Source organism: Eriocheir sinensis, chromosome 36 (genome assembly GCF_024679095.1).
Source record: "Eriocheir sinensis breed Jianghai 21 chromosome 36, ASM2467909v1, whole genome shotgun sequence".
Lineage (NCBI taxonomy): Eukaryota > Metazoa > Arthropoda > Malacostraca > Decapoda > Varunidae > Eriocheir > Eriocheir sinensis.
In genome coordinates this window covers 13,133,714-13,144,780 of record NC_066544.1, presented here as the reverse complement: position 1 = coordinate 13,144,780, position 11,067 = coordinate 13,133,714, and the positions used below count along the sequence as shown (strand labels likewise).

The 11,067-nt window shown below is 46.8% G+C and overlaps 1 protein-coding gene across 1 annotated transcript in view; it reads right to left on the bottom strand.

Moving 5' to 3' along the window:
• LOC127007986 (uncharacterized) overlaps nucleotides 1–6,350 on the bottom strand; it is a gene marked incomplete at its 5' end in the record, with an annotated part of 24,539 nt that extends 18,189 nt beyond the window's left edge. The window contains 3 exons of the mRNA XM_050879531.1: nucleotides 1–85; nucleotides 797–999; nucleotides 6,222–6,350. The exon at nucleotides 1–85 is cut by the window's left edge and continues 61 nt beyond it. Of these exons, the coding sequence (XP_050735488.1) occupies nucleotides 1–85; nucleotides 797–999; nucleotides 6,222–6,350 (417 nt within the window). The remainder of the gene's footprint in view (nucleotides 86–796; nucleotides 1,000–6,221) is intronic.
• Nucleotides 6,351–11,067: the final 4,717 nt, after the last annotated feature.

Genomic DNA, 11,067 nt, shown 5'->3' with positions numbered 1-11,067 from the left:
GAGCTTGTTGAAGTAGTCGCGGTGTTTTTGGGTGAGGCAACGGCGGGTGTAGTTATCAATGCACTGCAGACCATTCAGCAGCACCCTACGTGGCGGAGAAGGGTGATTAGGGTGATTAGGGTGTTGGGTGAGGGGTGAGTATGGTTAGGATGGGAGTGATGGGAGGGAAGGCAGAGTATACAGGGTGAGAACAGATATTTATTTCATTGGAAGGGTGAAAAGGGTGAAGGGTGAGGTATATTAAGGGTGAAGAAAGGGGGAATGTGAGTTATGAGGTGAGTGAAGGGTGAGGTGAAGTGGAAGGGGTGAAGGAATGGGTCTCTCTCTCTCTCTCTCTCTCTCTTTTCTTCCCTCTTTCTCTTTCTCTCCCTGTCTATTCCTCCTTTCTTGGTCTCTTCTCTCCCTTCCTTTGCACACTTATATTCTAATCTTCTCTTTCCTACATTCCTCTTCCTCTTCCCCTTCCTCCTCCTCCTCCTCCTTACAGACACGTATATGCATAACTCTTTGCCTTCCCTTCTTAATCCTTCCCTACTTCTCTTCCTCCCTCTCCCTCTCCCTCTCTCTCTCTCTCTCTCTCTCTCTCTCTCTCACACACACACACACACACACACACACACACAGACTTGCATATCTTCTCCCTCTCTCTAAAATCATCACCTCCATATCTCTCTCTCTCTCTCTCTCTCTCTCTCTCTCTCTCTCTCTCTCTCTCTCTCTCTCTCACTTCTATATCTTCTCCCCCTCTAAAATCATCACCTCCATCTCTCTCTCTCTCCCTCTCTCTCTCACTCACGGGCACATCTTGTTGAGCTCGTCCACGGTCGCCGCGAAGCCCAGGTCCTTATTGGTGAGGACTTCGAGCAGCTCCACACACTCTGCGATGTCGTTGTTGTTGCAATCGTGATGTTGCTGCCTCCGAGCGCCGCCGTGGTTGTTGTGGTGACGCCGACCTCCGCTGCTGCCGCCCGCGTTCTTGCTTCTGTTGTCGTCCGCCTCCTGAGAGAGAGAGAGTGCGAGAGTGTGAGTGTGAGGAGTGAGTGTGAAGGAGAGTCAGGGATTGGGATGGAGTGAGAATGTTCTGGTTGTATTGCGTGTGTGTGTGAGTTGAAGAAAGATAAAGAGAGGAAGAGACAAGAGAAGAGCGAAGAAGAGTAGAGAGAAGGACATGTAAAGGAAGAGGCAGAGGCAGAGAAGAAAGAGAAAGGAGACAGAGAGCAGGAGAAACAGGGATTGAGGTAGAGGGATTGCCATGGTAGTAGTGAGCGTTTGAATGGAAGAAGGGAGGAGAAACAAAGGGAAGCTGGGAGAGAGGAGAAGAAAGGCGAGAAAAGGCGAGGTATTCTTGTAACGGAGAGGTGTGAGAGGGAGAAACAGGGATTGAGAGATAGAGGGATTGCCATGGTAGTGTTGGGCGTGTGAATGAAAGAAGGGAGGAAACAAAGGGAAGCTGGGAGAGAGGAGAGAGGAAAGGAGAGAAAAGGTGAGGTAAGGTGAGGTATTCTGAGATGTGACGGAGAGGTGTGAGAGGGAGAAACAGGGATTGGGGTGTAGTGGGCATGCCTCGGTTGTATGGCACGTGAGTATTGGAGGAAGGGAAGACAGAGAAATGAGGAAAGGAAGAGAAAGGGAGAGGAGAGGAGATGAACTGTTTGCCTCTTCAGGATATGACGAAGAGAGAGAAGAGAGAAGAGAGAGAAGCAGAGATTGAGTGTGAGTGGCTTGCTTTCGTTGGGTACATGGATATAGGAAGTAGAAGAGAGAAGATAAAGGAAGGTATAGAGGGAAAGAGGAAGAGGAGGAAGAGAAAACAAGGTGTGAGGAAGAAGCAGAGATTGAGTTGTAGAGGAATTGACTTGGGCGAATGTGTGAGAGAGGGAGAAGAGAGAGAAAGATAGAGAAAGGTGGAGGGAGACAAGAGGAGAAAGAAGAGAAGTAGAAACGAAGGAGCGAAAGTAAGTTGGAAAGGAGAAAAAGGGAATGAGTTGAAGAGAAAATGACTTAGTTGTATTGTGAGTAAGAGGAAAAAAAAGGAAAACAGAAAGAAGACAAAGAAAGGCAGAGAAACAGAGAATGACGTTGCAAAGTAGAGGTATTCTGTTGTCTGTCTGTTAAGGGTACGACGAAGGGGTACAAAAAGGTGTTTGATCGTGTGTGAAGGAGAGAAAGGGGATTAGATTCTATGTGGGGAGGAGTCACTTTGGGTTAGTTTATGTGCGTGAAGAAGAAAGGAAATGGGAGAAGAGAAAGGAAGAAGAGGTAGAGGAAGAGATAAAGAGGGAGAGAGAAAGAGGGAAAGAGGGAGAGTGAAAGAGGGAGAAGGGAAAGGAAGAAGAGGTGGAAATAGAGAGGGAAGAGAAATTAGGATGTAAGGAAACTGGAAGAGAAAGAAAAGAAGGAAAAGGAAAAAAATAGAAAACAGGAACAAATAGAGCGAGAAAGCAAGAGAGAGAGAGAGAGAGAGAGAGAGAGAGAGAGAGAGAGAGAGAGAGAGAGAGAGAGAGAGAGAGAGAGAGAGAGAGAGAGAGAGAGAGAGAGAGAGAGAGAGAGAGAGAGAGAGAGAGAGAGAGAGAGAGAGAGAGAGAGAGAGAGAGAGAGAGAGAGCATGGCAATGAGGAGGATGTGGTCTAATAATTCTTTGCACAAATCCATCATCGTCATCATCATCATCATAGACTCAAATAAACCTAATTAGAACGTTTTTTTTCTCCTCCAGTTTATCATTCTCCTCCTCCTCCTCCTCCTCCTCCTATTCCTCTTTCTGTTTTATCCCTCCTTCCTCCTCCTCCTCCTCCTCCTCTTCCAATACCACAAGCTCATCATCTGCCCCACCCACCCCCTCCACTTCCCCCCTTCCACATCCCTCCACTTCACTAACTCCACCTCCCTCTCCGCAGTCCCACCCACTTAAGACACGCCCTTCATCTTCCTCCTCCTCCTCCTCTTCCACCTCCTCCTCCTCCTCCTCGCCTCGTCGCTAGTGGGTCAGTTCTCGCTGTAGCTCCACCCTCGCCCGCTCACTCGCCCACCCGCCGCCTCGCTCCGCCCACCTCCACCACCCACCTCCACACACACGCCAGCCACGCAAGCCTAGTCCCCCCCTGCGATTTAAAGGGACACCCAGCCGCCCACTTTACCCCCCCCTCCCTCTTCCTCCACCTCCCCTCCACCGAACTCTCCCTCTCTCTCTGCCCTCTCCTCCTCCACCCTGGTTTCTCTTCCTCCACCTCCCCTCCTCCTCCACCTCTCTCTTTCCGGTTCTCTCCACTTTCATCCACTACCTTGGTCTTCCTTCTCTCTCTCTTCCTCTTTCCCTCATTCTTCTTCTCTCCTCCTCCTCCTCCTCCTCCTTTTCTCTCTCTCTCTCTCTCTCTCTGGTTCTATCCACCTATCCATTCTTCCTGTTCTTCCTCCTCTTCTTCATTCTCCCCTTGGTTCCCCTTATTTCCTCCTCCCCCCTTCTCTTTCTTCATCTTCTTCCTCCTTCTCCTCTTTTACTCTCTCTCTCTCTCTCTCTCTGGTTCTATCCACCTATCCACCCTTCCTCTTCTTCCTCCTCTTCCTCATTCTCCCCTTGGTTACCCTTACTTCCTCTTCCTCTTCCTCCTCCTCCTCCTCCTCCTCCTCGCCTGTTTCTCAGTTTGTCCTACATTCCGATTCGTTCTTTCACATTCTCTCTCTTCCCCTCTTCTTTTTCGCTTCGTCTTTATCTGTATTCTTCTTCTTCTTCTTCTTCAGTTTCCTTTTGTTCTTTTCCTCCTTTCTCTTTCTCTCTCCATTTCTTTTGCTTTCTTCATTCCCTTCCTCTTTTTATCCTGTTTCCTTTCCTTTCTTTTCTTTTATCTCTTTTTTTCTGTTTCACTTTTATTTTTTTTCTGATTTTTCTTCCTTTCTCTTCCTTTTGTATCTCTTCTTCCTTTTCTCCTTTCTCCCTTCTTCCTTTGTTTCTCTTCCTGTCCTTTCTAAACTCTCATTCCTCTCTTCCTATATACCTTTTTCTATTTCTTTTTCTTTCCTTTCATTCTGCTTTCCCTTTTCTTTCTTTTTATCCCTCAATGCTTCTATTCTTCTGTCTTTTCTATCCTTCCCCTCTTTATCATCTTTTCTCTCTTTTCCTCTCTTTCTAAAATCCACATATCAATATTTTTTTTCTTCCTTTCCGAGTTTTTCATTCCTGTTGAGTCCCTCCTTTTAATCCTCTCTCCTTCCCTTTCCTTATTTATCTTCTTTCTTCTTCAGTCATTACGTTACATTATCTTCCTTTTCTTTCCTTCTTCATACCCTCTTCTTCCCTACCTTACCTCCTCCTTCTTTCCCTTCTTCTCTCTTCCTTCTCTCTCGTTCCCTTTCCTTCCCTTTATTTATCTTCCTATCCTCTTCTTTCCTTACCTTACCTCCTGCTTCTTCCCCTTCTTTTCTCTCCTTTTCTCTCGTTCCCTTTCCTTCCTTTTATTTATCTTCCTTCTTCTGCCATTCCTTCATTCTATCAACCCTTCCTTCCCTCTTCCCTATCCTCTTCTTTCCTACTTTATCTCCTCCTCCTCCTTCCCCTTCTTCCTCTCTTCCTCCTTTCCTTCCTTTCACTTTTATTATCTTCTTCCTTCTCTTGTCATTCCTTCATTCTGTCTACTCTTTCTACACATCTTCCTATCCTCTTCTTTCCTACTTTATCTCCTCTTCCTCCTTCCCCTTCTTCCTCTCTTCCTCCTTTCCTTCCCTTCACTTTATTTCTCTTCTTTCCTCTGCCATTTCCTTACTCTCTCTCCTCCCTTTCTTCCCTCCTTCTTTTCCTCTTCTTCCTTACTCTACCTTCCCTCCTCCTTCCCTTCTTCCTCTCTTTCTCCTTCTTCCTTTCTTTCACCTAATTTCTCTTCTTTCTTCTGCCATTTCCTTACTCTCTCTTCCCTTTCTTCCCTCCTTCTTTTCCTCTTCTTCCTTACTTTACCTTCCCCTCCTCCTTCCCCTTCATCCTCTCTTCCTCCTTTCCTTCCCTTCACTTTCTCTTTTTTTTTTCTCTTGCCATACCGTTGCACTCTCTCTCTCTCTTCCGTTTCTTCCTCCCCTTTTCCTCCCTCTCTCGTCTCCCCTCACCCCTTCCTCTCCTCCCCCTCACCCCCCTTCACCCCTCTCACGTGACCTCTCTTTCTTCTTGAGGATCAAAAAGGTCAGGTGACTTTGTTTGTCCTACACACACACACACACACACACACACACACACACACACACACACACACACACGTACGCGAAATCTATGTACCTATCACCTCATCCCCCCTTTCCTTCATCTACCTACCCCTCCCCCCTCCACACACACACACACACTCACACACACGCACACGCACACGCACACACACGAATTCTATGTTCCCTTTTGCCTCTACCTGAGTGTATCCTTAATTAGCAATGATGGTAATTCGCCCACCTGCCCACCCGTCATTTACCTGTGCCAGCGAGCCGCAAAGACGTGATTTAATTAGATGATTAGTATAGGGGATTATTGATATTATTACCGTTATTACTATTATTATTATTATTATTATTATTATTATTATTATTATTATTATTATTATTATTATTATTATTATTATTATTGATGCTTCTTCCTACGTTCTCTATCACACCTCTTCACTCTTACATCCTCACCATATACCTATCACCTCTTCCCCTCTCTTCATCCCCATACTCGCATCCACCCTTCCATAAACCAATTACCCTTTCCCCCTTCCCCTTTCAGCACTGCACCCCTTCCCCACCCTTCCCACACACCCTTTTCCTTTCCCTCTTCATTTCTACACCCCCTATCACCTCCCTTCATCTCTACACCCCCTCCACCACACACATCAATCACCCCTTTCCCTTCCCCCTTCATCCATCCATCCCATTCACCACACAGCCATTATGTCTTCCCTTTCCTTCATCCTCCACCCATGGCTTGCTCCCTCCTACTTTCTGACCTTCATTCCCTCATTCCTATCACACCCATTACCTTACACCCCTTCAATCCTTCCTTCATCCTTCCCCCCCACAAACCCATCATCAGCATCCCTTCCCATTTTCATCCCCACACAGCCTCCAACACACCCATTACCCTACTTACTCCTCCTTTCCCACCTCCTCTTCTTCATCCCCCACCTTCCTCCTTTCCCACCTTCATCCGTCATCCTTCCCCCCTTCCATATACCCCTCCCTCTCCTCCCTTTCACCCCCCTTCCCCCCCTTACCTGCAGGCCTCCTGAGTACCGCGTGGTCTGCTGCAGCTGCGAAGTCTCCACGGCATCGACCAGCGGGCCAAGCTCCTCCCCGCCCCGCCCCGCCTCACGCAGCTGCCCCAGAGCCTCGCCTGTGGGGGAAGAGGGGGGTTAGTGAGGAGGAAAAACGGGGGAAGAGGGGGAGGATAGGTTTGTATGGCTCTGATGATGGGGAGAACAGTAGGGTAAGAGTGTTTGAGTGGGGAGGAGAAAAGGGAGAGGGGAGGAAAGGGAAGAGAGGGGAGAAAGGGGAATAGTGGGGAGGAAAAAAGGGGGAGGGGGGTTGTAGGGTTCTGGGATTTTGGTGATGGGGAGAACAAACGGATAAATGAGAAGTAGTATGGAAAAGGAAGAGGGGTAGTTAGTGGGGAGGAAAAGGGGAAGGAAGGGGAAATGAAGGGGGTTGTAGGTTTCTGGTGATGGGGGGAAAAAGGGTGAATGAGGGGGCAGTGGGGAAGGCAAAATGAAGAGGAAAATGGAGGAAAGGAAAAGGGAAGGAAAATGGGGAAAAGAAATGGTAAATGGGTGGGAGTAGAGAGGAAAAGACAAAAAGAAGAGGGGAATTATTAGGGAAGAAAGGGGAGGAAAAGGGGAAGGAGGGGGATAAGTGAGGAAGAAAGGGGAAAAGATGGGGTTTGTAAGGTTTTGATAATTATGGAAAAAGAAAAGGGGAAATGAGTAGGGAGGAAAAAGAAGAGGGAAGTTCGTGGGGAAGAAAAGGGAAGATAGGAGGAAAGAGAAGGGGGAAAAGGAGTTTGTTTGAATAATGGGGAAAACAAGCGGATAAATAGGTGGGGGTAGAAGGGAGGAAAAGGAAGAAAAGGGAATTACTGGAGAAGAAAGGGGAAAGAGGGGAAGAGGAGGAGGATTAGTGGGGAAGAAAGGGGAAAGAGAAGATGTGGTTTGTAGGAAAGGAAGATCATGGGGAAAGAAGATAGGTAAGTGGGAAACGGTAGAGAAGAAGATGAGGAGGAGGAGGAAGAGGAGGAGGAGGAAGGGGAAGTAGTGGGGAGGAAAGGGGAAAAGAAGGTTATTACGTGGATTTTGGTAAGAGGGGAAGATGGGAATTGAAGGGGTGTTGTGATGGGGAAGAGGGGAGGGTAAGGGAGGAGAGGAAGGGAAGAGAAGAGTGAGAGAGGAGGAGAGAGAGAGAGAGAGAGAGAGAGAGAGAGAGAGAGAGAGAGAGAGAGAGAGAGAGAGAGAGAGAGAGAGAGAGAGAGAGAGAGAGAGAGAGAGAGAGAGAGAGAGAGAGAGAGAGAGAGAGAGAGAGAGAGAGAGTAAACAAGACACCTGAAGAGAGGAAAAAAAAGAGGAGGAGGAGGAGGAGGAGGAGGAGGAGGAAGAGGAAGGCAAAGGAATGGAGGAAAGGAAGGATGTTAAAGGTCAAAGGTAAGGGAAGGAAGGAAGGAAGGAAGGAAGGAAGGAAGAGAGGAAGGAAGAAAATGAGATAAGAAAATAGAAGTAAAAAAGAAGAAAACAAGATAAGAAGGAAAAAATGGAAGAAAAGAAGAAAAAAATATAGAAGGAAGGAAGATGGAAACAAAGGGAAGGGAGGAAGGAAGGAAGGAAGGGAGGAAGGAAGGGAAGAAGGAAGAACATTTTTCCCTCCACCACCACCATCGCCATCGCCATCACCACCACCACCACCACAACCACAACCTTCACCACCACCACCACCACCATCCTCTCCTATTTGAAAGGCGATGAAGTGAAAATTGAGAAGAGAGAGAGAGAGAGAGAGAGAGAGAGAGAGAGAGAGAGAGAGAGAGAGAGAGAGAGAGAGAGAGAGAGAGAGAGAGAGAGAGAGAGAGAGAGAGAGAGAGAGAGAGAGAGAGAGAGAGAGAGAGAGAAAGAGGGGGGGAGGGGGGATCCATTAGGCGGTTCACAATTCCGAGGAAGAATCGTGAAGTTTGTCTTGGTGGTGGTGATGGTGATGGTGGTGATGGTGGTGATGGTGGTGATGGTGGTGGTGGTGGTGAAGATTAGGTTGAGGTGGACTTTGAAGAGGAAGAAGTTAAGGAGAATGGAGAGGAGGAGGAGGAGGAGGAGGAGGAGGAGGAGGAGGAGAAAGAAGGGCAGCAATGTAGGAACGAGAAACGATGGGAGGTGGAGCGGAAGGAAGAGGAGGAGGAGAGAAAAAAAAAAACACATATTCGAAGGGAAATGAAGAGTACGAGGAAAACGAAGGAAGAGGAAGAAGAGGACCGGAAGAAGAACAAGAAGAAGAGGAGGAAAAATAAAAATAAAAATAGAAGAAAAAAGGAAGGAAGGGGAGGAAGAGGAGTAGAGGGAAGAAGGAAGAACAGGAAGGAGTAAAGAAGGAAGGAAGAGGAGTAGGAAGAGGAGTAAGAGTAGAGGAGGAGGAGTAGGAGGAGAAAGAGGAAGAGGAGGAGGTGGAGTAAAGGTATAGGTGTTGAGTAGGAGGAGGAGGAGGAGTAGAAATAGGAGGAGGAGGAGGAGGAAGAGGAAGTAGAGGAGGTGGAGGAGGAAGAGGAAGAGGAGGAGGAGGAGTAGAAATAGGTGGAGTAGGAGGAGAAAGAGGAAGAGGAGCAGGAGGAGGTGGAGGAAGAGGAGGAGGAGTGGGAGAAGAAAGAGGAAGAGGAGCAGGAGGTGGAGGAGGAGGAGGAAGAGAACGCGGGGAAAAAATTTGCGAGTCTGCGAAAAAATGCCTCGCTGTTGGAATGAGTGTGAGAGGCGATGCTGCGACTTATTTTCCTCCTGCCTGTATATTTATGAAGACTCGGCTCGGGGCTACACACACGCTCTCTCTCTCTCTCTCTCTCTCTCTGTATCTATCTATCTATCTTCGTGTATATACTAAAGAAAGGAAGGAAAACAAGACAAATAGATAAGAATAAAGATAATAATAATAATAATAATAATAATAAAAAGTGAATTGCTAGACAGACATAGAGACAGACAGACAGACAGACAGACAGACAAATACAGAAAGAAAAACAAACACACACAGATAAAGAAAATGAAACAAAAACAAACATTCACACACACATAAACAGACAGAGACACAGACAGACAGACAGAAGGAAATAAAGGAAGAACAACAGACACTGACAGACAGACACAGACAAAAATAAAGACACAAAACAGACAGATAGATAGACAGACAGACAGACAAAATGGAATGACGAGAAGAGTAAAAAGAAGGGAAGAGGAAAGAAGGGGAGAGAAGGGGAGAGAAGGGAAGGGAAGGGAAGGGAAGGGGAGGAAGGGGCAAGGATGGGAAGGAAAGGGAATGGAAGTGATGGAAGTGAAGGAAAGTGAAGGGAAGGAAAGGGAAGTGAAGTGAAGGGATGGAAAGGAAAGGAAAGGGAAGGGAAGTGAAGGAAAGGAAATGGAAAGAAAGCGAAGGGAAGTGAAGGGAAGAGAAGGGGAGGAAAGGAGGGGACAAGGAGAAAGATGAGTCAAGAAAAAAAGGAAGAAAGAAAGAAAGAAAAAAGAAAGAAAGTCGCAATGAGAAAGACGGTCAGAAGGGGAGGAGAGAGGAAAAAGGGACCAGGAGGAGTGGGAAGAGGAGGAGGAGGAGGAGGAGGAGGAGGAGGAGGAGGAGGAGGAGGAGGAGGAGGAGGAGGAGGAGGAATAAAAGTGGTAAGGTAGTTTGAGGGTTAAGTTACAGAGGGGAGAGAACTGTAGCAGGGAGAGAAAACATAGGTACTGAAGGAGGAGGAGGAGGAGGAGGAGGAGGAGGAGGAGGAGGAAGGAGTGGAAAAGGAAGAGGAGGTGCTGGTAATGGTGGAGGTGGGAGGGAAGAGCTGAGGAGGAGGAGGAGGAGAATAGGAGCAAGAAAAAGAATAAAAGTCAATAATAACATAGAGATAAAAGAAAATAGATAGATAGAAAGAAAAATAAAGAAGAGGAAGAGAAGACAAGAAGGAAGAAAGAAAGAAGATGCACAGAAACACATATACACAAAAAGAAAAAAAGAGGAACTGTAACAAGAGAAATGAAGGAAGGGAGGAGGAAAGGAAAGGAAAGGAATGGAAAGGAAGGGAAAGGGAAGGAATGGGATGGGAAAGGAAAGGGAAGGGAAGGCAAGGGACGGTAAGGGATTGGAATGAAAGGAAACGAAAGGGAAGGGAAAGCAAGGGAAGGGAAGGAAAGGGGAAGGAATGAGGAGGAAAGGAAACGAGAAAAAAAGAAAGAAAAGGGAAAGAAAGAAAGGAAGACGAAGGGGAGGGAAGACAAGAAAAGGGAAGGGACAAAGGAAAGGGAAGGAAAGAAATGGAAGGGAAGGGAAGATAAAGGAAGGAGAAGGAAAGTGAATGGGAAAAGAAAGAAAAAGAAAGAGGAAGAAAGAAGGGGAGGCGAAGGGGAGGGAAGACAAGAGAAGGCAAGGAAAAGGAAGGAGAGGAAAAGGAGGGGAAGGGGAAGAGAAAGAATTTAGACAGACAGACAGACACAAGAGATAGAAGAGAAGCGAATGACAGGGAAGAGGAAAAAATACGATAATTAGGAGGGAGAACACGAGAATCAGGAGGCGACGGGAGGAAAAAAGAGGGAAGAAGAGGAAAGGGAAGATAAAGGAAGGGAATAAAGAAAACACGAAGAAGAGGGAAGGAGAGAGGAAAAAAATAAAAGGAAGAAAAAGGAAGAAAACTTGGATAAACAAAACGATTAGAAATAATTTAATTGAGAGAGAGAGAGAGAGAGAGAGAGAGAGAGAGAGAGAGAGAGAGAGAGAGAGAGAGAGAGAGAGAGAGAGAGAGAGAGAGAGAGAGAGAGAGAGAGAGAGAGAGAGAGAGAGAGAGAGAGAGAGAGAGAGAGAGAGAGAGAGAGAAATTACGGATTCTCAAAACTATTA